General features: G+C 43.1%; 1 protein-coding gene across 1 annotated transcript in view; it reads right to left on the reverse strand.

The window, feature by feature from the left end:
• Positions 1–479: 479 nt before the first annotated feature.
• The window catches only part of SYNJ1 (synaptojanin 1), a 97,280-nt gene continuing 70,256 nt past the window's right edge, over positions 480–27,503 (reverse strand). The window contains exons 19-31 of the mRNA XM_018565007.1: positions 27,347–27,503; positions 26,116–26,233; positions 25,818–26,033; positions 22,225–22,303; positions 19,857–20,019; positions 19,202–19,417; positions 17,562–17,699; positions 17,106–17,144; positions 15,512–15,553; positions 13,678–13,742; positions 10,685–10,787; positions 9,338–9,564; positions 480–1,494 (exon numbers count right to left, since the gene is read on the reverse strand). Of these exons, the coding sequence (XP_018420509.1) occupies positions 730–1,494; positions 9,338–9,564; positions 10,685–10,787; positions 13,678–13,742; positions 15,512–15,553; positions 17,106–17,144; positions 17,562–17,699; positions 19,202–19,417; positions 19,857–20,019; positions 22,225–22,303; positions 25,818–26,033; positions 26,116–26,233; positions 27,347–27,503 (2,328 nt within the window). The 3' untranslated portion in view covers positions 480–729. The remainder of the gene's footprint in view (positions 1,495–9,337; positions 9,565–10,684; positions 10,788–13,677; positions 13,743–15,511; positions 15,554–17,105; positions 17,145–17,561; positions 17,700–19,201; positions 19,418–19,856; positions 20,020–22,224; positions 22,304–25,817; positions 26,034–26,115; positions 26,234–27,346) is intronic.

Below are 27,503 nucleotides of genomic sequence, written 5' to 3' on the forward strand. Positions count from 1 at the left end.
ACTGCGCATGCGCAGCTCTGTGTACAGTCCCGGCATCTGCTGCATGCTCAAAGATGGATGAACTTCCATGCGTGTGCATGAACCCGGTAGAGGCAGGGGGAAGATGTTACTACTGTTGAGGGAGCTCACTGATATTGCATCACTGGAGCAGAGGAAAATATAAGCGGAGTTTAGATCCACTTTAATGTGCAGTATCTAGCCAGGTCCCTCAGCCACGTCAAACCATAATTGTAATACTACTCCAGCTCTTTCACCAGCCATTGTGCTCAGTCAGGGTGTAGGGCTGATTGGCTTGTCCCCTACAGCCGGCTGCAGAGTAGAATAGAAGAAGTGAAGCTGTATTCCATATGTTTCCGCCACCCAGTATATTGCAAACCAAAGATCCGGCCCTGCCAGGTTCCTCTTTCACCGGTGACGTAAAGAACGGGAGTTCAGATTCATTTCTTGTACCTAAACCATGTCTATGAAAACCTCTGTCCTTTTTCAATTAAAGATCAAAACTAAATTTGATGTATTCATTCTGCAATTTTAAGTGGCTTCCTAACAATCACAAAACACAGTAAGTTCAACAACACATACAAAAAATGTCATTTGAAATGTTACCCAGATATACACAAATCCAGAAATATATTAAATAGTGGTTATAGGAAAGGTTATATTAAGTAGCTATGAACTTCAGAATTGACCACAGTTATTGCACGCTTATGTCATCTCAACTGCTGTTCCATGTTACCGGTCAGTGAACTCCAGACTTGGAAAAGAGTGGGTTGATATTTTGGTGGAAGGGTCGAAATTTGTCCTTGATGGATTACGAGGTGGTGGTGGGGGTTTCCTCATCGATTGGGAGAACGACCCTGCTGGGATTGTGTTCCGGTTGCTATCCAAAGAGGACTGCTCGAGGCCATCAAACTCCACTCCATTGCTGGCTAACCTGTTTACAGCCAATTCAAAACTGTCGTCATCAAAAGTTACCCAGCCTTTAGGATTCGACTCCGGCATCGAGGCAAAATTATGGGGCAATGATAGACTTTTCTCAGCTGGCCCCACGGTAAACACTGGGCTGCTGTGCTGAAGCTCAGGTTGGCTTGTGGAATGAAACTGCTCACATATTCCGGTCGGCAGCGATGTAGGAGCAGTCAAAGAGGGCGTCGGGTTCTTGAACGGATTTCCAGCAGTTGCTGAGCTTTCATTAAATGGGTTGGCAGAGTTCATAGCATTGGATCTGTTAAGGAATGGATTGGGGGATATCCGCAGACTGTCTTGTGATACACTCCGGCCAGGGACTGCAGGCAGTATAGGCAGGCTATTGGCGGTATGAACATGGTTTTGTACTGCAGAAGGCAACAGGACTGGCTCCCTTTGGCTTAATGATGGAGCAGATGATATGGTGTGGAGTTCAGGAAGCTTGGTAATGAACATGGGATCTAAAGATAAGTCCGCAAAAGGATCTCTTTCAAACTGACTTTTAAACCCACCGACTCCATTCGCTGGATTCTGTTAGGAAAAAAAAAAGAGAAATGACCATAAAAACAAGATAAAAACACCATAAAACCGCAAGGAACTATCATCTATTATCTACACGAGCACAAACACGATGGTATGTCATGAAGGATTGTACAACATTATTTACTAGCACGAGCTATTAACTACTGACATAAATAAAAAAGGAACGGCCAAACATAACCGTCTTTGGTTTTGACTGATGCTTCATGGAATATTCATGCAATAACTAGGCTAAAGCTTCAATACAACCCTGTGTGGTCTAGTCAAAAGCCAAAGACAAGATCTGAATTATTCCCACAGAAAGCCTGCTGGCTTTTACCGCTGCAGTAAAAAAGCTGTTCTTTAATTCGGACATTTTTGTTTGTTCAAGAAATGTATTGTCTAGGACTTCAATTTGACTTTTATTATTTTATAGAAGTCCGTTATTAAAAAATGCATTCCCCATTCATAAATCTTGTACGACTTAAACTGTATTTCCACTTTTAAAGCCAAAATGGAGTGACACATAAATACAAAAAAGGTCACTCCAGCACTCCAGCATGTAGAAAAGTCAATGCTTGTTGACTTCACAGGTGTCACATCATCAGAGCGACGTTTTGAAACAGCACCTTTTTTTTTAGATGCTCTTTCTGCTAATTCCAGCACTGAAAATCCTGCTTAGTTCTTACCGAATGGGGTTTGGGGAGGCGTTTTTGTTTCAAATAACTAACCCTGTCTGTACTGTGCTGGCAAAATTCATTATCACTTATAAACTACATGAGCAAGACGGTCTCTCCTAGCACAGGGTTAAAGCCCTGCAACAACTGTATGGTAATCAGCCTGTTAGGACGGATAGAGTTTGCAAGTTTGCAGTTACTGAAATTGAGGAGGAGGAGCATGTAAAGGTCTGCTAAATAGAGATTTCTAAGGGTAAGAAATATATATTTTTTTAACTATTGTCTGCGAATAGGAACACAATCATATGGGGGGGGGGTTCTCGAAATTTGACTGCAAAAGTGGAAATACACTCTAAAGAAGAATTGTAAAATGTCCGTGTAGAACCCCGAAATCACAACAACAAAAGTTTAAAATATTTTTTTTGTGCGTGTTTAGTGCAGTGTAATGTCTAAGCCATATGCAGGTTTTATATGATCTCTGAGCATACCTACTGTATGATGTACAATTCAAAGGTTATATACTGGCATCAGTGCCGATAACGAGTTTTTGGGCGAGTACTCGCTCAAATGTTCCAATACTTGAACCTGTGGTTAGAGGGAGCATGGAGCCGGCTTACCAGCCAATCAGGAGGCCGGGTGGCACGTCATGACCCGCCTCCCTGCTTGGCTAGGAAGCTGGCTTCACTTGTTGCTAGCAGCCTGACTTCCTGCCCAATCAGGAAGCTGGGCGCACGTACCCTGGGATGCCGGTATCAGTATCTGCGAGTTCCGATAAAATAAATACAATCGGTTACTCATACTCCATGCTGAAAAAAACATTATCGGTCCATCCCTAGTTATAACCACCACAGGCCACATCTTTGGTAGTATCTAAACTGGCATGCTTTAATCCCGTGGGCAGAGCAATTCTTACACCTTCTTCTGAATGAAGTGGTGAGGCAGCTTTGTGCCATTGATATTAGACAATAGAGAGGAGGGTGCGAGGTTTAGCACCTACATGCAATCAAAGCTCAGCAGAAACATCATTCATGCTCAGCAGTCCATCTAAACTATGACATGGACCGCCTGCTTCAGAGGAGTTCTAGAAATACACAGAAATGAATTTTCTTAGAACACTTTATTCATATGTAATAACCGTCCAGGTTATTGGATCCGACACCATTATGCTTTGGGCTGTATATGGTAATGGTCACCGCACCCCAGGAAATAAAACTGACGCTCTCTAAAGAGCTGAATCATTGGCAGTAGAGTAAGACACAATAGAATCTCATACAATTATGTGTCGTGAAAGCAGCTCAGCAACATTATTAGTGAGAGGTTTCAGAAACGGTAACATTTAGAACACCTTAAAAGTACATTGTCAAATGGAACAAATGCTTTTGGTGCAACAGTTATTCTCTTGAAAGGTGCAGATGACAGCACAATGACACCAGCCTTTCATACCTACGAGCGCTAGGAAAATCTAGGCCAGGTGCTATGGTTCTCTGCTGATATTGCATAGATAAGATGGTACTGTGTTATATTGCAACTGGGAATTTCACCCAGCTAGCAATGAACACAAAATGAAAAGGTCATCATCTGAGGGTTTGCTTGCTTAAAAATAAAAACCCAACTTTAAAAAAAATAAAAGCCCAAAGTAAATAAAAAATGATCACCCAGCAGATTTGAAATTAAAAAAAAAGTAGCGCTGGATGCAACAGCCTTGTCCTCCTCAGCTCTGCCCTCCCACACATTCACAGCTCTGAGACCCAACACTGGTCTGAAGCTTTCCTGGACTGAATGATCCCTGTCATTAAACCCACTTTCTTTGAGTCCAGACAGTCATGGACAACTCCAGAGGGTGTGCTATTACGCCAGCCTGGGCTCACTCTACTCCTGGATAGTGCAGTACTGGCATGCATTACATCAATGCAGTTCTGTCCAGGAGTAAGAGCCGTCTACTGCCACTGCTGCAGGAGAAGAGGAAGGACATGTGATGTCAATGGCCAACCTTCAGTATTTAAGCTAGAGTCATGTCGAGTAAAGTATAACCCAGGGAAATAGATGAACAGGCAAGCATTAGATCTTCATTCAAACAGTGCCTACAGATAAAGAGGTTTCAGCTTAGGTGGCATTAGAACCTGCTTTGGAAGTATGTTGTTTTGGAACCCATCTTATCAGGTGGTCGACGTAACCCACTGTTGGGGCATTGTTTGACTAAATCCTGGTTGGATGACTCTGCAGTTGAGCGATCCAGCAGTGAAGAGATAAACAAATTGCTAAAGAGTTCCAGAATGTCATCAGGAGATGAGTCCCTTGTACCGGGATGTTGTCCAAGATTCCTCCAGAGTCTGACAGGCTGGCATCCATCATGAGAACCTTCTAACGCAGTGGAAAAAAGGACTCCTCTTCCCCCATTTCCAGGTCTGGACTAGATAGCCACCACACCACGGCAAGCCTGGCTTGCAATGCAGGTGTAAGTGATGCTCCAGGAACCTTTTTGTTTCATGCAGCCCAACATATTGAGTTTCAACAGTGCAAGGTGAAATTGGGTATACAGAACTGCTAAGAAAGAAAGCACCATCAAGTCCAGAAGCCTCAGGAAAAAAAGTGGAAGGTAGGTTGGCTCCTTGACTGTAGAAGGAAGATCATGGGCAGGGCCATATCTAAGAGAAAGCCTAGATACCTCAAGTGGCAAGACATTTCCAGCACTAACGTTTTCTAGGTTCAGGATCTACCCAAACCTCTGCAAAAGTTTAAATAGTCTGTTGGACATTGACTGAGTCTGTGCTGACCGTTTCCTCAGTAGAAGGTCATCCAAGTATCCCAATCTGGGAAAAGACAATTGTGTGTTTCCATCTCTTTCTGTTTCAGCATGACTGTGTCCCTGTGCACAAAGTCAGCTTCATAAAGACATGGTTAGAGCCGTTTGATGTGGAGATACTCGAGTCCTGATGTGGAGCACAGAGCCATGATCTCAACTCTGTTGCACACCTTTGGGATGAACTGGAAAGCCGATTGTGTGTCAGTTAAAATGCTGTTTTAACTGAACGGTCACAAATTCTAGACACACTCCAAAAATCTAATGCAAAGCCTTTACCAGAAGAGTGGCCTCTGCTGTAGCGGCAGCATTGGGAGGGGGAATTTCAGATTAATCTCCATGGTTCTGTAAAGGGCTGTCCAACAAGCTCATATTGATATAATGGTCACTAACCTATAGTCATAAAGTGTACTTTAGCCCAATGCCATGCAGGATGTCAAAATAATAATTTGTGTAGGTCTGTGAAGGGTCTCATTTGTCCAGGTCATTGTATAGCTAATAATGGTTACATTCTACTGGACTTATTATGTAATCTTGAAGACATTTTGCAGCTCATCCAAACCGTCTCTTCAGTTCTAATAAGCGTCAGAAACATATACCAGCAATTATAGCCACACAGGTTCTGGTCTAAGAAATAAATAGGTAGTCATACAATTTACAAAACAGTATATTTCTCCAGCCTTCTGTTCAGTAAGATATTTGTCTGGAATTATGGTTTAATATATCAAACCAGCTCTAACCAAAATTAAATAATGATAGCAAGATGGCTGCCATTAATGACCATTGCCAAAACGAGTTAAATGACTAAGAAGCTCCTCCAAAAACTGTTAACGTGTTAAACATATACAAGTTTTGCAGCAGTAAAAGTTACAGTGTCAATTCACCTTCAAGTGGTATTTCAGATATGGTGGAGCCCTGTGTACTGTTCCTTCTTGGCTTCTTATAACCTGTTGAGACTCCACCAGAGACAGTGTAAGTGTGGCAGTAACCCAGGCTTGGAACAAGTACAGAGTCCTCACCAATTGAGTCTCAGAGGCATATAGGAAACCCTCGGGTGTTTCAACTCTCCAGCATCCACCAAATACAAAAATATCAGTTTTAGTTGGCTTGTGCCTTTAATAAAACAATTGCATGCATTATGTCATGATAAAGAACACAGACACACTGACTGCACTTCAGACTCTTCATATTGTAAAGGGGGGGGTCTCGGAAAGGGGCAGCTGGCAGATAAGACTGCATTGTATGTGCCCTGTGCCCAGTTCCCCTTCCTTCCTTCATATTAGATCACCTAAGTTCGAGTTTTCTTAGCACAGTTTCGTTAGCCATGGGGGGGGGAGGGATGTGCAAAGAGAACTGATAGTAGTAGAATGGAGGGTCAGAGCTGAAACTGCCTGGAGCAGAACAGGGGCCAGAGGTATTAACATCAGTTTTGTTGCTCTGAGCACTGCAGCAAAGACAGCTGGAGAAGAGATCGGTGCATACGGAGAAAAGTTGTTTCCGGCATCCTATAAGCTAGTTCTCCTCCTGGCTGGAACACAAAGGCAGCACCTGAGCTGAAGAGACTTGTTGGATCCGCACAGGAGAGAGGGTAAGGACGTGTGGGGATGTGTAGTTTAGAGGAATGAATGCTCCACACTCTGCAGGTTATTATAGTAACACAGTTTAGCCATTTTATAAATCGTACAACAATAAAGTTCAAACAGAGGTGTGCTATAGGACCTTCGTCTCTGAGCACCACCCACATGCCTGGCGATAAGACAGGAGGGGGGAAGGGATCTGCAAATGCTCAATGATATTGCTGTACCACTAGGACCTGCTGCAACCTTTTACTCCGCATCATCCAACATGAGGTGATCTGTATGCATGGTGCAGGGACCACTCCCTTCTATATAGAGAAAAGGGCACAATCCCTTTGGGTATACTTGTCTGTTTCCAATTGTATTGATTTTCCTCACTCTTTGTTTTGATGACCACACAGTAAGAAGGAGAAAATCTTCCCATAGCTAATCCTTCTAATGTCTAGGTTCTAACCCTTCCTCTGTCCAAAGTTGCGTTTTGGTTGGAGTTTGGCTTTACATGATCATTGGTCATTGTCCCCTCCTTCTTTATCATGACAAGACAATGCATGAGGTATGATGGTTACCGGATTAAACCAAGTGATGGTTATCAGTGACATGAGTGACCAGAAGCCAAGGCCGTCACTCATGGCACATTTTAGGGTGGAGTACAGACAATAGGGTTAAACTGTTCCGATACCTTTTACCCTGATGGCTGCTCCTGCTAGTGATAAAAAGACAAATATTGAAAAGAAAAGACATTAGAAGAGAGAGACAGTGCGAGAAAAAGACAAACCATGCAGTCATTCTTCCTAATGACATAGAACTTCTTAGTAATATTCTCTGGGTGCAGACTCCTGTGCATAGTGCAGTAAGAAGACAGAAGGACATGTACTGTAGAACACAGCAACATTTCTATCACCCTTTGTAAGCGAGGGATTCTATTTCCTCCTTCAATCTAAAACATGCTGATAGGTAATGTACCCTACACTATGTATGGCTGCAGTAAGCACATCAGACCATAGGTTCCTCTAGTGCGGGGAGTGATGCGAGTGCCCCATAAGAAATTGTGTAGTATCGCAGTACTAATACACAATGCTATGCTGTTTGCCAAGTCATGCTGCACAGCTGTTGTGCTTTATAACTGGATACAGTTTTTCTAAAATATCGGTACTCTTACTCGATACCGAAATACCGGTATCGGTGCATCCCTATGTACACACGAGCACAAATGTCATATATTGAAGCTTGCCAGGCCTTAGATGTGGCAGCTGCATTAGTATTCTTTTTACGGCTAAGAACATTTTCTCATTGAATTAAAATCCCAGTGTAATCTTCCTTTCCAGAAATATTCTGTGAATGACAGAAACCCCCCCCCCCCATGTTATGCAGAAGAGGAGAGGGTGTTCTGTAGTCTTAACACACGCCCAATCTAAGGGTAACACAGTTGCTCCTCCACAGATACAGTACAGTAAGTGTTGGACAGAAAGTATGTTACTGGAAGTATCACCAAATGAAACTAAAAGGGAAAAAAAGGCGTGAAAAAAAAAGAAAAAACTGATGCAGCCATCGCATCTAAGGACTGGTAAGATACAAAATATTAAAAATCTGTTCTTAGCTTCAGAATTTTCTTGTGGCAGTCATTTGACAAAGGTGCTGCTTGTATTGTGATATGCAGAGGAAGACTCTGCAGATCTGAGCTCAAGAAAATGAGACACTGCAAAAGTTGTAATCAATCTGGATTCATATTAATTTAAGAGATTGGCAACAGACCACTAACATGTGCATGAGTCCTTTCTGAATACTGCAGCCAACAAAACTCTGTGTTCTGGCTTCACTGACTGCCTCGGAAAGTCATTTTAAACTAAACAATGAATGAAAAGGAGTACACGCTGAACCCATAATAAGATAATAGATCTGATAACACAAATGCGAAGAAGCAGACATTCTATTAGCAGGATTTGCATACCACAATTTTCCTTTTCCTGTATAAATCACAAATGATTACAATGAATAACCACCAATGAGACCTTTGTTGATGTGCAGCCATTTGCATGCTATTACACAATCAAAAATATTCTCCATAAATTGGGCTTAAAGTGGACCTGCACTTCGCCCATGCAGAGCAAAACAACAGGTTCACTTTAAGGCCTCATTCACACAGCGTTAAGTCGGGCCGTACACATCCCTACGGCGTGCATGGCCGTATCAGGTCTTTCCTGGGAGGGACAGGTGTTGCGTGTGGCAGCCTGTTCTTCCCTATGGGAAGGCACACAGCCGAGCGGGTCCAGGTATCCGTACTCGGGATGGATCCCGTCTGCGTGCGAGCACGGACACCTGGTGCAATCACACGCAGCACCTGTCGCTCCTGGGAACAGATCAATACAGCCATGCACGCTGCACTGATGTGTACGGCCTGACTTAACACTGTGAATGGGGCCTAATACAGGCCAGTGACAGCAGCTTATACTTACCTCCTCTTCACAAGTCCACATTGGTCAGAGCACACGCAGGGCTAGAGACTTTCTGCCCAGGGTGCTGGTGCCTGAGCAGCCAATTACCAGGCACCAGCACTATCACATAGGAGGAAGGTGTGTGGCTTACCACTTCTGGAATTAGGGAGTTTTTCTCTTCCTTCCCAATGTCTCAAGGTAGCAGCAGGTAAGTGAAGAACAAGCAAGTGGCTGCTGCCAACATTAAAGTGACCTGCTGCCCTACAGGAGTAAAGCACAGGATCTCTTTTAAGTCACCAGAAGCAGCTGATATATTGCCTTCCCACCACCAACATACTATAGGTTATAACTCAAAGATATGGAACTTACTTGTTGAGGAGCGACAGTGTCTGAAGGCAGATTTTGAGAGGAACGACTGCGGGGAGGAGGCAGCGGAGCCGGGTCTAGACCCTGCGGAGGCGGTGTGGGGGAGGTGGGATGTGAGGATGTTGGCTGTAGAGGCTCTTGCAGCTTTTGGCAGGGTGGTTGGGCAGTTGGACTAGGCTGAAGAGCGGCTGCAAGTTGGGGTTTCATAGGCTCGGGAAGAGAGGGAAAAGCTGAAACAGACAAGTGAAATTAGGACCGTGTAAATTAAAAAGTTTACATAAACCATCATCTCTCCAAAAAGCCACTCTGCATCTCTAAACATACACAATAACTTGATTTCCCATTGCCAAACGTAATGCCAACTCCTACACCTGCCCTACCTGCATGTGATGAGTTGCACATGTGTCAGTAACACTAAGAAAAAAATGGACAGGGGCTTTGTGGCTCCACACCCCAGGCAAAAGGGTAAAAGGATCCCGGCTTCAGGAGACACAGTATAAGCACAGTACAGATCCACCATAGTCTTTGTATTACCTTGGAGACCTTCTCCGTAACAAACAAGTTGCAGAGCCATGTCAGCCAGGCAATGTAATTACATAGTTACATAGTATTTGAGGTTGAATAAAGACATTAGTCATAATAAACGCTGAGAAGAAAGCCAAATTGCCCTAAGTTCCAGGATGCTGAATGGGAGATGAGACGCATCTGACGACTATGTCCACTGTACCAACAAGGTGCCCAGCACTCCTCCCTAACCTGACAGGCTATTCCTCGTGAGCATCCCCAAAATAGACTCCTGAGCCATCAGGTTAGGGACAGACTGGTGCTTGATGAATGAATCGGTCTAGAGGCCGGATCGACTTCTCCCATGAGAAATATGTAACAGTATGTTGAGTCTTATGGGTCTGGAATGAAACTGCCTCATAAGAGGCCAACATTAAATTGGCTATCATGCAAAAGCAGAGAGTTGGACGACTCCTGGACTAGGATGTGTACACAGACACTGGAGAGTGTCTGAAATGTCTCCTGCTTTTTTTTTTAACCAAAGATTTTTATTGATTTTAACGTAACATGACATTTTTGCTAAGACAGTGGAAACATGTGATTACAGCGTACAGCACGCAGTGCAAGGGAGTACAGAATGTATTGGAAGAGGCACAGCCTCTACTGGTGTAGTAGGCTCGCCCATCGAGTTATTATTTGCTTTCTTAATGCAAGGAAAACAGGTAAAAGGATAACAAATGTGAATAGACTTTCTCACCTCATCATTTTATAATAAAATAAATAACTTGTTCTATTTATCCGACATTGCACATGGCTCAAATCACAAGAGAACAGAACACACTGTACCTTTTGGAGGTCCAGCTGCTTTGACAGGTGCCGGGGCGGGCAGTCTGGCCTGTGCACCATGGCTCTGAGGCATGCTTATTACTCCTGCACGAGGAGGAATAGTCTAAGGAAAACAAATGTATTTATTTATATAATATTTATTTACATAAATATAATTCTAAAATATCTCCCATTTAACCAATGCAAGCCGTGTACAATCAGGGAAATGACAGAACCATATTTAGCTTGGCTATGGATAGACAATTCTATTAAATGTTTACCATCTAATGATGTAAAAGTTCAAGGTAGGTTTTTGTCTACTATCCCAAAAAATTACCAGATTTATGGAAACCAAATGAAAGAACAGTGAGTCAGAAGTGGAGCTTTTGATTTTAGCAACTAGTCGGGTTCCCTGCTCCCTTTTGTAGAGGATGACTGAGGAAATCTAGCATGTTGGCATGGGCAGAAGTTTCGTTTTGGCTCAATTTTTATAAGTAAGTCTTCAGCTGGCCATACGGGAAGAGATCTGATCATTTGTAACCAATATGAGACCTATCACCCTTTGTTCAGCAGTCTGTGAAGGTTCTCATCAATACAGGTCATGGTAGAGCTAGCAGTAGGCAGATTTAGGTGGCCAACTGCTACTATCTTTGTTCATCCGCATGCAAATCCAGTATTAAATACATAGCAGGCAAGCTATAAAGTAAGGGTGTTTAATGCCTGAATTTTCAAGCACTAAAAGTTATCTCTTCTGTGGTATTGGCATTTTCAACCAACTGAAGGTAACAAAGCCCAACAACGTTAAGCTTAAATCAGCTAAACACATTACAGATGCATCAGAATAAAAGATGTTAGGGATGCACCGATACCGTTTTTTTTGGTATCAAGCACGAGTACCGATACTTTGATTTCGGTACTCGTCGATACTGGAGTACCGATACCGGTGCTTCCGCGGGCATGGAGCTGGTTTCCCGGGCAATCTAATTGCCCAAGAAGCTGGCTTCATGTTGTCTGGCCGGTTTGATTGTGCTTGGCCAGGAAAGCGGCTTCCCAGCCAATCAGCATGGAGTCGGCTTCCTGGTGAATCAGGAAGCTGGGAGGCGGGTCATTACTTGCCACCCAGCTTCCTGATTGCACGGGAAGCTGGCTCCACGTTCCCCTATGGCACTGCGTGTCAAAGGAAATCTTCCTCTGAGAGGAAGTTCCGATATCAGGGAAGGTATCGGAGCATTCAGGCGATTACGAGTTCTTGCCCAAATACTTGGCATCGGTGCATCCCTAAAAGATTTTCTAGGTTATATGCCTGTACCCTGCCAGCATACTGGAGAGAAGGACATTGGCTCTCTGTGTGGAAGCAGTGGTCCCTCTACAGAGGTCTAATGCTCCCTGCTTAGGCAAATCTAAAGCTCTCCAGTCAGCAAAACTATTGCTCCCTGCTGATTTCAGAGCTTTAACGCAAACCTATCAGGAGGCTTGTTGGACCTCTGCAGAGCAGCCACCGCTTCCACACAGAGAGCAAGTGTCCCTCTCTACAGCATGGTGACAGGCTTGTGGTTGCTTTCTAAAGAAAATAAAGCTGTAAAACTTTGCACACCTTTTGTTTTGATGCACCTGAAGTTTATTTAGCGGATTTAAATTAGAAGTTCAATTGGGCTTTAAATATCAAGTCCTTGTTTCCTGCAAGTGAACTTGTAAAGTAGTCCTCAGGACACCTTACCAGCTCAATACAGAGCAGCACAAGCTGAAGAAAAGGGACATGGCTCTCAATCAGCTTACTGTATCTCCTCCACAGAGAACGAGAAAAAAAAAACGTTGCATGGTTACCATTGTAATTTGTGAATGGGCCATCCAAGGCATTACTTATTGGGAAGGTTTCCTCACCTTGCTTACACATAATAATAATAATAATAATAGTGATTAACGAACAGGAATACTGCATTTACAACATTTCCAGTTCATTTATGCTGAACTCCAGGGAAACATGTAAAATGCACCACTGCCAAACTATTTGTGTCTCTCTCCCTTTATTGCTAACATTTTCAAAGCCCCCTCACACAACACAGCCAGGTGTATGGACTACTCACACAGTGTGTGAATCCCAGGATGTCTTCGCTTCACTCCCAGCTTACTGAATGGAAAGTGAAAAAGCAGCAACAGACTGATGAGGTCATCTATCTACAGCTTCCCCTCTACTGTTGAATGCCGAAGAGGTGTGTGTGTGTGTGTCTCACGGTACACATGGGTGCTACTTATCTTGTGTAGTAACTATGAACCCGCTGCAATATTCATTTTCTGATTAATCCTATGCAGTGTGTCATGACTCATGAAGGGTTCTATCATGTCACGTTTGTGTGTGTGGACATTGAGATACCTTTTTCAGTCAATGATCCGGGACTATTTCATCCTTCACTATCTGGCAATACATGCTCTGTCAAACTATATATAGATTAATCTGCCTACAGGAGGTCAATTACAAACTAATTACACCAACAATTGCAACAATTAAAAGCACAAAGAGGCTAAATTGCTACAATGGATTTGATTATTATGACGTCCTTTCTCCTCTGGATTGCTCCAGTTTCCTCCAACATACTGCTGCATTAGTTTCCATTCAGAACCAGCCCAGTGCTATAAATATATGTCTTAGGTAAATTAGATTGTTAGCTCTTGTGGCTCAGTACTGATGTAAATTAGGGTTGCCACCTGTCCAGGATTCACCCGGACAGTCCGGGTTTTGAATGCTGTGTCCGGGTTTCATGGCAGCAGAAACCCGGACACAAGATGTCAGGCAGACAGGGACAACCAAAATTAAGATAGGGGCTACTGGCCCCACCACTGAAAATAGTCTCAACTGTGATATTTACATATGAATGGGTGGCGCTATTTACATATGAACACGTCACGGCTCATTCTCCCCAAAAAATGTCAGCGTGTCGCTAGAGTGTTCGGGTTTCACTTGAAGAAAAGGTGGCAACCCTAATGTAAATAGATCTATGTACTCAGTAAACACTCACCGGCCTGACCATAGCACAGGGTGCAGCAGATGGTGGTCCAAGTGGAGGGGGAGCTTGTCCACGAACTGAAAACAGAAGGAAAAAAAACCTGAATATAAATTTAAGAGTTATCTGGTGTACGGCTGGCCCAATACTCAGTGATGTACAGGGTTCTGGTCCTGCCCTCAAAATGGCTGACAGGAGGTACCAGCACGCAGTATTAAAATTCTATGTTAACATCACTAGTAAAAGCAACACCCACACATGCATTATTAGGATGACGGAAACACGCTACTTCACTACATTAGTATCTGTAAATGAGAGCTTAGATCAGCTACATACTATATTAAGACATGCGCTAGTGTTTAATGTTGGTTGGAATATCCAATATCAGTAACTCAGCAATTCATACATTTAGCTTTCAGCTCCATGAGACCAGCACTGGTAGTTTTTGACACAGAGGTACCTCACACTAACCTGCCTTATCTTCACTTATCTTCCTTTTGACCCTCGAGCCAACCCTCCCTGCAAACCTTTCACCAACTGTAACTTCTCCTACAACCTTCACACTAACACTACCTGTCCTACTAACACTAACCTTCTCCGCAACCCCAACACTAACCTTTTCTGCAACCCTAACTATCCCTGTAAGCCTCATGCTTTTCTGCCCCGTGTAAGCCTCGCACTAGTAACACTAACCTTACCTGTAACCCTAAAGCTCACCACACAGGTTACAATTAAACCATACAATCTCTGTACAATTAACTTTGGATTTACTAAAACCATGTAATGAGTGCCCACTTGAACTAAACTCGTATAATATATTAATGTAATTTATCGGTATCCAATCAGGCAGGCCCTAGCACTACAGAGTTGTTGGTAGACCAGTTTTAACTTTATTTGAACCTACCCTTCCCTCCAACTCCCTGCACATCGTTCTTGCTTTAAAAAAAATAAAATAACCAAAACCAAACAAATCTTCTCCTTACCGGAAAACCTTCCCCTAAGTAGCAATCATGTGACCTCAGACCTCCTCCTGGTCTTTTATACAGCGGAGTCCAGTGGGCAGGGTAGAGTAGAGCACCTCTCACATGTCTCACAGCAGTGATATATGCACCAGACTGGCTGATGGCTACACCTACTGGAGTCCAAAGGACTACAGAGACTGGACGCATGATTGGCAGCAGCTACTGGACTCAGAGGGGGAGAAGGTGAGTAGTGCAGCAAAAGCTACATTTTTTAATTTTATTTTTATAGAGGTTCCAAATGTAAAACATGTATTGCTATTCCAAAGCTGAAGCAGGGATTCAATTCCTTGTTTGCATACTTATAGTTTCTGTAAAAGGAAAGATCAATTCACCGAAAGCTACACCTGGCATCAGAATCTATGTTTTCTCCACATAATACCGATATATTACATTGCCCACATAAACCTATGACTAAGTAGGAATTATATAATGACCAGAATAACGCCTGCCAGGTCCGCAAGATGCTTCACCTGTATTATTAACCCTTTTTGTGCAACAGCAGAGATGCACTGTTTTCACGGTCTAGGCATATGGGGGTATATTAAATCTAAATCCCAGGAGACAGGGAGCTCTTATTGCAAGGATTCCCACAATTATCTGACCATATAAATAAATTGAATGAATGATGAATAGCTGGAGCAAGCCATCACCCTTTGTTACTGGACACAAAGCAATAATTAGGCAACAATGCATATAGCAATCACCAGAAACAGAATTCCGAGCGTAGTTATGTCCTGGATGACATTAGCGGGCATTCTATTAACAGGCATGACACATGCTTAGTACACTCATGCAGCTATTGATCCACAGCACAGCTGTCTGTTTACCTTCCACGTCTTTACGAGCTACCACGGGGCTGGGAGGAGCACCTTGTCAAAGAGAGAAGAAACACAAAAGATTGCAGGGACAGAGACTCCAGCAGCGATAAAATGATGGACACGGGGAACATAGCACCTGACAAGCGTCTATTGTCTTCTGCAGAATGCTTACCGATTGCCTGTAATGTTGCATGTGCTATAAATGAGGTAGGGATGGAAGGTAGGTGTTGTCATTTTGATTATTATGCAAATGTGAAGTACAGTACATCTAAGAGCCAAAACGTTTTTTCCGACGGTGAGATTTCCTTTCATTACTTGCTGACTCATTAGGAAGAGGATATCCTTTCAATGCGAGAGGAATCGTCTCCAATGTCCCCATTGGAAGATTCCCCTCTGTTCTGGTGGCAACTCAGAATTTGGATCTACCCCTAGTTTCATTCCTGGTCAGCATAAATAGAAGTGAATCTCCCCAACGGGGACATAGACAGCAATAAAAACCTGACACCTAGAATGATTAGGTGTCTGTGCACCCTTGCTATAAAAGATAACCTGTCAGCTACTTTAAAACGTACAAAACAAACGTTTGTAAAAAGGAGCAGACACTGCAATATGCATGCTTTGACTTTTCTTAAGCTGGCTAGTGCTTGAATTTTGGCCTGTTGGCTTGGCTAAAATTCAAGCAATGTGTGGTCCCCTCAATCTACTTTTGTTGAAGGAACTGGTCTGAAAAATCTTGCCCAAAAAGCTGCAGTCACTGTTCAGGTATCCTGAGAAAGAGTTAGAAACCAGCTGCTGTCAGGGTACAATTGCCTGGCAGGGAAGGGGGGGGATCCGCCATTCTATGCTAAATAGCTTAGAAGGGGGATCCCCCCCATCAGGCTATTGTAAAATTGAGCATTTCTTCTTGTTTAGCACCGCAGGGTTAAAATAAAAAAATAAAAAATAAAAATGGCCAGTGTATGGTCAGCTTTAGCAAGAGGAGCCTCTGCTCTGATCCTGGTTTCATGTGGTCACCAACGACTTCACTTCCTCAACTGAATCCTCGGACTAAGCTCTTCCTACCTGGCCTCCTCCTGTCTATGAAATAAATATTACTGGTCACTGAGGCAGTCTCACTGTTCAGGGGACAACAGGTGTCCAGTAGGAAGCATTCAGTCCTTGGCAGTAAAGTGTAGCCTGGATCATTGAGGCACAGAGAAGAGGTTTTCCTGACTAATAAAGCTCATAGCAGACACCACATGGTTAAAAAACAAAACAGGTTCACTATTGGGAGCCATACTGTGTATGTGCCTGCTGGACATGCTGAGGTGTGGTTGCATTCTTCTGTCCATTCTACCCCATGTGAATCTTAAATCCGAGGGGGACTGTTTATGTCTATTACATTTGAGCAATCGGAATCCAGGAATTAGAAGAAACTTATTCAATTCAAGCATTCCGTACTCTCATATTCTAGCTTTGTACATTGTGGAGGTACACCATAAGTAAAACAGATGGAAATAGCATTATGGAATTTATGGTAGGTGGGGAGGAAACCATTATGGGTAAAATAGAAGGAGACGGGATGGTAATGGGGCACAGGATGGTGATGAGGCTATGTCCTTACCTCCAACCTCTTTCCTAGCTGGTGCTGGACTTCGAGCACCTGATGACAGCAACATGAAATGCAGCAGAAGGAAAGTACAGTGAAGAGATAGTCAACAGAAAGAGCAGTAAAAAAGTGAAAGGTGGATATAACGGGCGGTTCCTCTGAGTCTTTAATTAAAACTCAAACATCTGTTTAGGTGGATCAGTAGTAGGTTATAAAAAAATCTCTTTCTGCAATGTGATATCTACAGTATGAAGCCTCTGTGAACTGACTGAAATAAAACTGGAATGTTGAGGTGGGCAATGAAACTTTAAGAACATGAAGATAAGCATCTGCTTGGGCACAATAGACAACAATACCTTCTCTACTGCCCATCATATGGCAGCAAAACTAATCTGCACAGCCATGATGAAGCACAAACATAATTAATACAACAGATCAATATCCTGGTAATGACTTGAAGCTGTGACCTACCTGATGGCGGAGGAGGCCGCTGAGGGGGTGCCGGGCGTGCTGGTGGAATACCGGGTCGTGGAGGAGGGAGCCTCTTTGGTTCTAAAGTGAGAGATTGCTCTTTTTGTTGTACTATTGGCTGGAAGTCCACTGGAGATCCTACAAAAGCAGAGAGTAGATGTTGTTTATTAACGTTATTTACTTGTAAAAAAGACTCCATTTGTAGTCATTCAAAAGTCCCGAGACTTCTGCAAGGCACCACACTCTTAGGCTGTGTTCACACCAAGGCGTATCGAATATGCGCGTCTGGCGCGCGTTTTTACCGCGATTTGACAAAGGCGCATTTCCGAGGGCTACCTGGCTGTATCCCATCTTTGGGCGTAGGGCGTTTCGTAGCGCGTTCATACGGCCTGTAATACGCCCAGGTGTGAACCATACCCATAGGAAATAATGGGATTTCGGTGTTTGAGCGTTTTGCAGAGCGTAGGAACGTGCTACAGAACGCCCAGGTGTGAACCGGTCCTTAGATGACAAGCTAGCAGCCTCAGTGCTGTCACTCAAATGAGACTCTACACCAGGGATAGGCAAACTCCGACTCTCCAGCTGTGGTGATACTGCAAATCCCATCATGCATCTGCCTCTGGGAGTCATACCTGTGGCTCTGTCTTGCATTGCCTTATGGAATTTGTAGTTGCACCACAGCTAGAGGGCTGGAGTTTGCTTATACCCCTGCTCTATACTATTCTGCTTTGCCATGCTGCTATAAAAAGGTCAATGATGTCACCAGCATCCTGCCCCTTTGTTAACGTGCAGCTGCAGGGCAGGAAATGCCCTGGCCACAATTGGTTGGGCCTGCACTGACAGCTTCCTTTCGGACAAACTCAAGTTTGGACCAAACCCTACCCAAACGCTATTTGTGACAACTCCGTCCGGTCCTGCTGTTTTCAGCATTAGAGAGGCAGGATGTCACTTGGAAACAGCCAATCTTGCAGAGGTTCGGTTACGGGTTATGTGACCTGAAGCAGACACACATAGGCCATGTGATTATTGAAGACTGCACTGACTTGGCCATTGTGATCCAGATTTACAACAGCTGCTGCAACCCCTCTAATCATGAAACACACACATTTTCTTTTAAATTTAATACTAAACTGCACAACAACATCTGAGATTATATGTATGACACTGAAGACTAGTGGCTCACCACAGGCTTTAATGTAAAATCCCCGGGTGTTGGTCTGGCTTCTTGCACTCTGCAAATCTGTTGGAAAGGAAAATGAATCACTGCACTCTGGGCTGCGGCAACTTTTCTTGTTTATTAAAGATCTGTAGTAGTCACCTCTGACTCGTTTGGCACTGAGAAGTGCTTTTTTTAAGGGTCTTAGAAAACATGTCAGAGGTGACCCCTGCTGCTTTTTAATAAACAAGAATAGTTGCCGCAGCCCGGAGTGCAGTGATTCATATTCTTTTCTGACTTCTTCGCCAGCCCTTGTCTACATCAAAGATATGCAACAAGCTGACCGGCAGTGCATGGTGGTACTTTAAGTTCTATACATCTGATGATTTAATGCTACACACAAAGCTGAAGATCAGTGTTCTATACAGAGGCAGAGCAATAATATGCTAAGGCTCAGGAACGTAACATTACACGCTGACAATACCTTGGGGTGCAGCAACGGGAGGTCCGGGTGTTTTTGCAAGTGCCCGACTTGGCCGAACAGGGAGAGCAGGCGGAGGTCCCTCTGGCATGGTGGGTGATGGACAGGGACTGGAGTGTGGAGAAGTGCTGGGAGATGAGCCAAGATTGGGGCATGAAGATAGCTGTAGATGCTGAGGGAGAATCTCCTCTACTTCAGCACTATAATCATCCACGTCACCTGAAATCAGATGCATCTATTAGAATAACAGAATGTGCAGCACATCTGACCCCCACATCAGCTCTTCATGGATTAAATCTGCAATGAACACTGATTAGTAGAAAACTATTTTTTAGACTACTAAAGATATGCAACTAATCATAGAACTCTGGAATATGTTATTTAAGTTCTTCATTTTAGAATTGGCAAGGCTTAGAACGTCTGCCAGGTATTTATAGTTGTCTGTGTTTTCATTGCAGAGATTTCCCTCATCTCCTGTGCAGTAATAAGATTTCCCATCACTTCCTGTTGTATTTTCCTTGAAGATACATATATTCTGTGCAAGAAATTCTGGCTCAGAGCCGCAAGGACAACATAAGAGGGCTGCATGTGGCCCAGAAAAAATTAATTTGACATTTTTGCATTATATGCTGAAAACCAGTGACTGCTCTTCTCTCACCTTCCATGTCAAAATCTGCCGCAATCTCAGCATCTTCACCCAACAAGGTGGAACTGGTGGAACACGGTAACGTTATACTTATCCTCTCCAGATTCATCTCCTCCTCCACCTGCGTGATCCAGTCTGGGTTCTTCAGCTGAATGTCCACCTTTTTACCCAGAACCTGCAATCACAGGGGAATGATCAGAAAAAGGTGAACCATCATTCTTATATTAGTCAGGGGCTTATTCCACATATTGTATAATAGGAAGGAACACAACGATAATTCATCCTATATTAAGTGAGTACGCAGAATCTAATATCCTTTACCTTTCAGAGAAGTTGGGAGCTAAATCCTCCCACTAGAATGAAAATTATGCATATCAAATATTTTATAAGATATTACCAGATCAAAAACAGTATCAGTACAGTGAAAAAAATGCTGCTTCTGGATGAATATAGCACAATCAGAATGATGCACTTTGATTGAACGCTTCATGAAAGACAAAGACCAATGAATCAATAATTGCCACCGACTCTAAATTATGGGTTGGTGACACCAGAGAAGGGAGAAGGGAAAACTGTTTGTAGATGGCAGACACTATAGCTGTCCTCCTAATCCGATTACCCATATGGCGGCAAACTTTAAAGGGGAACGTAGGGCGAAATGAAAATTTACATACAGTATATAATGCAGCATTAAAAACATTAACACAGCAGTTTTTGTTTCCTAACATAGCTAACAGTTTTATTGCCTGTTGATCCTGCCAGCAAATCAGTTGCCATTTCACTTCCTTTAAATCAAAACTAAACCTGTGCAACTAAAATTTGCCAGTAGGTAGAAGTTCTTTTTGTAGAAGAGACTTTAGCAGACTTCTGCTGAAAAGCTCTTTTACCTGTCTGCTAGCAAATGCATCAGTACTCTGCGATTCATGCACAGTACAGTGTACAGACCTGGCTCATGCTTGGCATGATAATGGTGCCAGGTGGCGAGATAATGCAATTCCAGCTTGCATGGGTGGGAGTTACATTATCAGTTATCACATAATGGGTGAAGAAAGAAGGTACTGGACAAGGAAGAGGATGGAAAGAACAGAATGGATGCAGGGAACTCGGATTTCACATTGCTGTAGGACAGCACACCCAGATGTAAGGCTAGCCATGCACTGTTAGAATTTCAGCCTATCCACAAGAATCAGTCGACAGTGGGTAGCTGTGGAGGTTCAACAGTCAACTGAATAATCAAGCTTTGTTGAAGATGCTGTCCCTAACATTTTCAGCTGAACAGTGACTGCATCCAATGAGCTGCAGTAACTGTTCATGCATTCTGACAGCAGGGCAGTCACCGGCTGTCCGAATGTTTAGTATGGATGGAGGAATGTTAGATTTTTAAAATTTAGCCCACAGGCTGAACAAACAAAATTTACTAGTGTATGGCTAGCTTAGGTGTGCCATAATGTGCAAAAATGTGCAAAAATGATGTGCATGCCTTCATATTATGGTAAATGCAACCAGCCCAACCTCATTGGGTTCCGTTTCACAGTTCAAGCTGTCCAGCAAAAGTGACAGTCACAGTGGCTGGAACACCGCAAAAGGGACAGTCACGGTGGCTGGGACACTGCAAAAGTGACAGTCACAGTGGCTGGGACACCGCAAAAGTGACAGTCACAGTGGCTGGCAAAACAAATGGCAAACACACTCATCAATTTGTAACCAGCTCTAAGGGGCACACTCACCAGCCAGCATGCAAAAAAACTTGTCTCACCGCTAAGGTTAAAAACAGAGGATTAGATACACGTCTTCTGCAGAAAATATGAAAGCCGCATAGCCGCGCCATGGCACCTCTATATAGAGCGGTCCAAACTCTAAACTATGAGTCTCCATCTTGGAGCACATGTGGCAAAAGATAAAATCGGGTTCAGGTTTGCCAGGAGGAAGCCCAACCTCCCTTAAATGCACAGTGACGCACAAAGGACCCCGCACATCACAACGGCAGCTGAGCCTCTCAGGATTTAAACCTTTTCTAAAACAAAAAAACTGCTGTTGTAATTGCTTAAAAGGCGTTTGGATTTAAATTGACTTTCTCTTACTTAAAATCTATTTGAATTTACATGCCCATCTAAGACTTGTCTGTCTACAGGGTGACAATGCTGCTGAGCGACGGCATTGCAGAACAAAGTTACAGGAAGTGAAAAAATAATCTTGCTACTGGCGTCTCCAGTGGCCATGTAATGGCTGAAGATGGGTGTAACGGGACCCAGAAAAAGCAGATTCTGGAAACCTCATTGCTCTGTGCCAAGAGTCTGAATAGTCATGAGATGACAGTCTCTTGCATTCAGCCAGTAGTGGCCGAAGTTTTAGCAACTTACACAAAAATATATAACGTTACCTCAACACCATTCAGGTTTAAAGCTGCGAGGGCAGAACTTCCTTCCAGAAATGTCACCCACATTTTATCATCCACGAACCTACAGGAAAAATCATCATTACTCTTCACTGAAATAACACAAAGGGGAATTTATCAAAACTGGGAGTAGACAAAATCTGGAGGCGCTCTGCACGGCAACCAATCAGCTTCTCTCTTTCATTTTCAAACCTCAACTGAACATACAGAAGAGAGAAGCTGAATGGTTGCCATGCACGTCTGCTCCAGTTTTGATAAATTCCCCTCACAGAGTTTAACGGGTAAGCGTACTATGAAACTTTCCCCCTCCCCATCTGGACTGTCCTGAACTAGCAAAAAAAAACTGATGGTAAAAGGTGTGCTTACCTGCTGCTCAGTGCTCCTTATCTTAGGCAAGTGTCATGGCTCTGGCTGAGGCACTCGTCAGCCAAATATCTGTCCCCGAAGCCCCTTCAGCCGAGATCACATGAATAATGGCTCACTATTTGGTCATGTGACTGGCATTAGAGGGTGCCCAAGGTAGTGGGTTAATTAGGAGTGTAACATATTTAAAGTATATCTAAACCTAAAAACAACATTTTGATTTATTGTAGATTACCAGTGATTAAATGTGGATGCTATATTAGCTTTCAGTTTTTCTTTTTTCAATTGAATGTTTCTTTTGAAAACTACCACACAGTGAAAATGAACAAATGCAGACATGTTTGAAGTCCAGCTTGTGACACAACCATGGCTGCTTCCATAAATACAGTGGAGATGGGAGTTTAGACAAAGGTGTAGGAAAAGGGCTATTCGCAAAATATTCAGGGAGAGAAAAAAATGGGGATAAAAACCTGAAAAAGAAAATGAATACATCCTTGAAAGAGTTCTGCAGCAGCAACTAGGGCAATGACACCTTGGCCCAGGAGCCTGGAGATGGGCCGCAATATGTTGCAAAGACAATGGGAAATTGGAAGCGAGGGGAAAAGGGAATGGAACTTGAGCTTGTAAACCTGAACCACCACTTCTTGCATTGGGGATGTATGATTTCTAAGTGTCCAACAAACAGGTGTACTAGTACTCTGAAAAGTGGGGGTGCACCATCATCCCTAAAAGGGTTTCTCAGCAGATATGGCAGATTTAGAGTGCCAAATCTTATGGGTAGTAAAGGGTAGTAAAGGAGTCAGCCTCAATACTGAGGCACTGGTAGCATGTTAAAAGGCAAGAATAGAGATTACTTACGAACCTGGTGCAGATGAGGAAGAACATTTAGGAAAGTAAAAGTTTAGATAAGACTGTACTGATCCCAACGAGCCACCAGAGCATCCACTGCTCCCGCAAGAGAATCACTGTACCTGGAGACAGGTTGCAGTGCAGGTCCTGTCAGAGAGAACAAAAGTTCAAGACAGGGTTTTCAGCCCTTTATTAATGGGATCCTTGAAGACAGGAGCATCCTACACTGGGATGGTCAACACTTTAAGATGTGATACTTCTAGATCCATGGAGGGGGCAGTTCACTTTTTAACTTTCAAAGTGTATAAAAAGTGAGTTAAAAGTTAATTAATTGTGGAGTGATGGCAGAAGACTGCGACTACTCCAGTGTAGATTCATCTGTTAAAGACCTAAGAGAATACACTTCAGATGAGGTCTCAAAAGCTAAGGCCTCAGGGGTCACTAAGGCCCAGTCAGATTGGATAAGGAGTTTGCAGGGGGAGGCTTGAAAGCACACTTGTGGCCTCTGCAGTCGGAGTCAGCAATTAAAATGTTCTATTTGGCCCATGAAGTCCTACATGACAGCACTGAATTCCAGCAGAGATAAAGCCAATAAGGTGCCCAAGCCCCATCTCTCCCCCCACCCCCCAAAAAAAAAAAAAAAAACCTGAGGCATGCTGGGAATAGGAGGTGCGATCCTGGCTCGTTTACCAGTGTGCAAACTTCCTGTAGGCAGCAGCAGTATAATCCAGCAATTTAAGACTCTCTCTGTCCATCAATGGAAGAGAAAAAAAACATGACCCTGAAAAAAAGCTTCCGATCTCTTGTCCGAAGGGTCTCCCTGAAAAGAAAAGCATCCTCCATCGGTATGGTGGTTACCTTGTATAAGCAATAAATGGCCAGCTCAATTTTAGGGGCCGACTCCTTTTAACAAACTCTTTTGAGAAGCACATGACGTAGGACTGAGGAAGAGCTATTCAGGGTGTTTCCAGTTCTCATACATAAACTAAATCAGAGGGTGATGTGGAAGGGTCTTTGCAGTCTTGGGAGGCTCTTAAGAACCAAAACGGGACACTAAGTTAGTAGTAGCACAGGCTGATTCTCCGCATTTAGGGCAGTGTATACCGCATCATTGAGAGATGAGACAGTCTCTCTTTGCTTATCAGTATTGGTTGCAGAGTGTGACTCCTCAGGGTCAAAGTAGCTAGTCAGATTTAGATGCTACTGGGTGAAGCGCAGTAGTGAGCTTGCAGCCTCTACGTTCAGGGTCAGAAGCCAGTTGGGTAAACTGAGACATGATCCACTGCACATCTGAGGAAAAATCTCTGCAGAAATGGGTGTAAAGGCAGCTATGGTTATTGGATTAAAGGAGGAATCTGATGACGGGGCCAACATAAACATTAGGGGTAAACTGGGCTCACAACTATAGTGGTTGCCAATTTTAATGGGTGCACTTGCATTCAGAGCAGAACCCATTCATGGACTGTGTGCTAGGTTCACTCACGACTGCAGGACAATCCTCCTCATGTTTAGAGTCAGAAATGTTGCAATAGTGGTAAGAAATTCCCATGTTTAGGGGAGGAGGGAAACACTCAGTTACTGAAAGAGCCTGGGCAGCAGGTTAGTTGGAAACACAAACACAAGACTGGTCAGTCAAGCAAGCATCACTGCAGGTGGGTAGCAGGAATGAACCAAAGGTTTGTGTTCACATGTCCCTGAGCAGCAGGAAAAGCAGAAGTGGCAGTAGCAGAGAGATGCTTCCTCACCGCTATCTTGTGGGCAAGAGAGCTCAACGTGATCACACAACTTTCCACCTGGTAGCATTAACCTTTTCCACAGCATGCTGGTGGGAAAAGGGGAAAATGTATGTAGTGCCTAAGAGACCAATAAAAATGGAGGGGGCCCCTGAAAAGTGCCCAGTGTGCTTACATTGGAGTGAGTCTTCGGAGACAGGGCAAGCCTGTGGCCTGGAAGGTGCTTCAGAATGAAAAATACATGATCTATGGCTGGAAGGCACTATAAACAGAAGCCAGTGCTTCAAGTTCACATCCAGGTATACCAAGTGAAGGTCTAGTTCACCAGGGGAACAGTAAATTGAGCATGTCAGCAGCTGCTATTACTATTGTATCCTCTTAAAAAAAAGTGTCGCTCTTTCCTTTTTCCCCAATGGCAGAAACATTTAACCAAGAAAATGTTTTCTGATCATGGACTTACTGCACACTGCTACAGCAGTGGCCAATGGAATATGGGAGGTCCAAGAAATGTTCACGTCAAGAGAGAATATTTCATAACATAACTACTGCGATTTACTGTTACACAATAATCAAGAAACCTATGGCCTGAAACAGGATTTAGAAGCAAGAGAAAACATTATAGTGTCATCTTACCTTATAAGTATGACTTCGCCATAACCTGCAAATTGCTGCAGCAGCTCATCAATCAAATTATCATCAAAGTAATTGTCTTCTGAGGAGTTACTCTGTATGGAGACCATAATTGTGCCATCTGGAGGGCCCTGGGTGGCAATCACCTCCTTATATATCTTCTGTCTCTCTTCTGCATCAGTTTCAAATATATCTACGTCGACTAGAGCAACCACTGGCCTACAATATAAATATTGAGTCAGGAACACAATGAATGCAGAGATACACATGGAATAATGAAATCATTGCGATTTCCTTTTACCTGTGATCAGAGGTCTTCAGCTCCGCCCTGCCATAGTGCAATAAAGTTCCTGGATTCCAGGTATAATGAATATTCCTGCCTTCTTGCAAGCTTGAATTCAGAAGATCTAAATCTTCAGCTGAAATATAAACACAAATAAAAGATGAAAAGGATCAATTTGGAAACAAGATCCTGTGTCAATAGCATCAGTTTGGGAAGCTTCGGAGAAAAAAAACACCACCAAGGTCAACTTTTCTCCTCTAATGGAGAAATTCATAGAGGAATGCAGATAAAAGTCACAGGAGGGAAGAAGAGAGGTGTACTGCCTCCTCAGGCATGCCATCATTCAGACCATTTGCAAATTACAGCAAATTACATAACCCATCATGTGGAGTTATAGCTGCCTGAAAACCCAGCAGCCCTCACCGCTCCTCCATACTGCCCTGTAATAACTCAGCAGCTGCAGACCATCTGGTAGTTCAGTATGTGGCTCTACAGAGCTAGAAAAGACATTACAGTCAAAAACCCTGACACTGGAACAACAAAGCATGCTGTGAGGTGTGTCTGCAGCCGGCACTACACTGTCTGGATCCAAAATAGAGATTATAGACTGCAGTGCCAGCATAAACCGCTACTCTGCACCACCAGCCAACATGAAAGTAGGTGCTTATAAAAGCTCAAAAAAGCAAATATAAATGATAATTGGGATGCGTTAGGCTCAATTCACAAAGTTTTAACATCAGCCTAAGGCTCTCTATTTTCAGGCATGTGACTGTCATTTTCAAAATACAATGAACTGAAAATACCTTTAAAAAAAAAAAACTTATCCTGGCGCGTTAGCTTTATGAAATGAGCCTTTTGACTACTGATGATCCTTAAGGGCTGTGATGACTTATGTAAATAATGTTATATTTTTATTTATATTAAAAATGTTTACACTACATGAAAAAAATAAATACTATCTTTTTTATCATTAAAATAAAGCAGCGTCTGTATTTCAGTTAGTTATTAGGAACCAGGGATACATTTTTTTTTAACAGTACTGATATTTCTCTTTAAAAGGAAAATAAAATTATTTTTCCGGTCTAAAACTAGTGATGCATGACAACTACTATGAGTATTATGCTTACACCACTCGTCTAAATGTAATCCACTCTACCTTGTCCTTTGTATGTTGTTTACTTTTTGGAAAAACCACAATAAACATTTAATACGTAAAAGGAAAATAAATACAATCTATATAATTGATCACCTGATCTGTCAAAGGGCCATTTTCTTCTCCTCCACAGGATACGATCTGTCCACGCCGGGGTACGGCACTTCTCACTTGTGTCATAATCATCAGAGAACAAGTCATATTTATAGGTTGGAGCAAAATTAATTTTTCCCTCCAAGAAACTCCGGAAAAC

The sequence above is a fragment of the Nanorana parkeri genome, unplaced genomic scaffold (genome assembly GCF_000935625.1).
Source record: "Nanorana parkeri isolate BGI_ZX_2015 unplaced genomic scaffold, ASM93562v1 scaffold805, whole genome shotgun sequence".
In the NCBI taxonomy this organism is placed as follows: Eukaryota; Metazoa; Chordata; class Amphibia; order Anura; family Dicroglossidae; genus Nanorana; species Nanorana parkeri.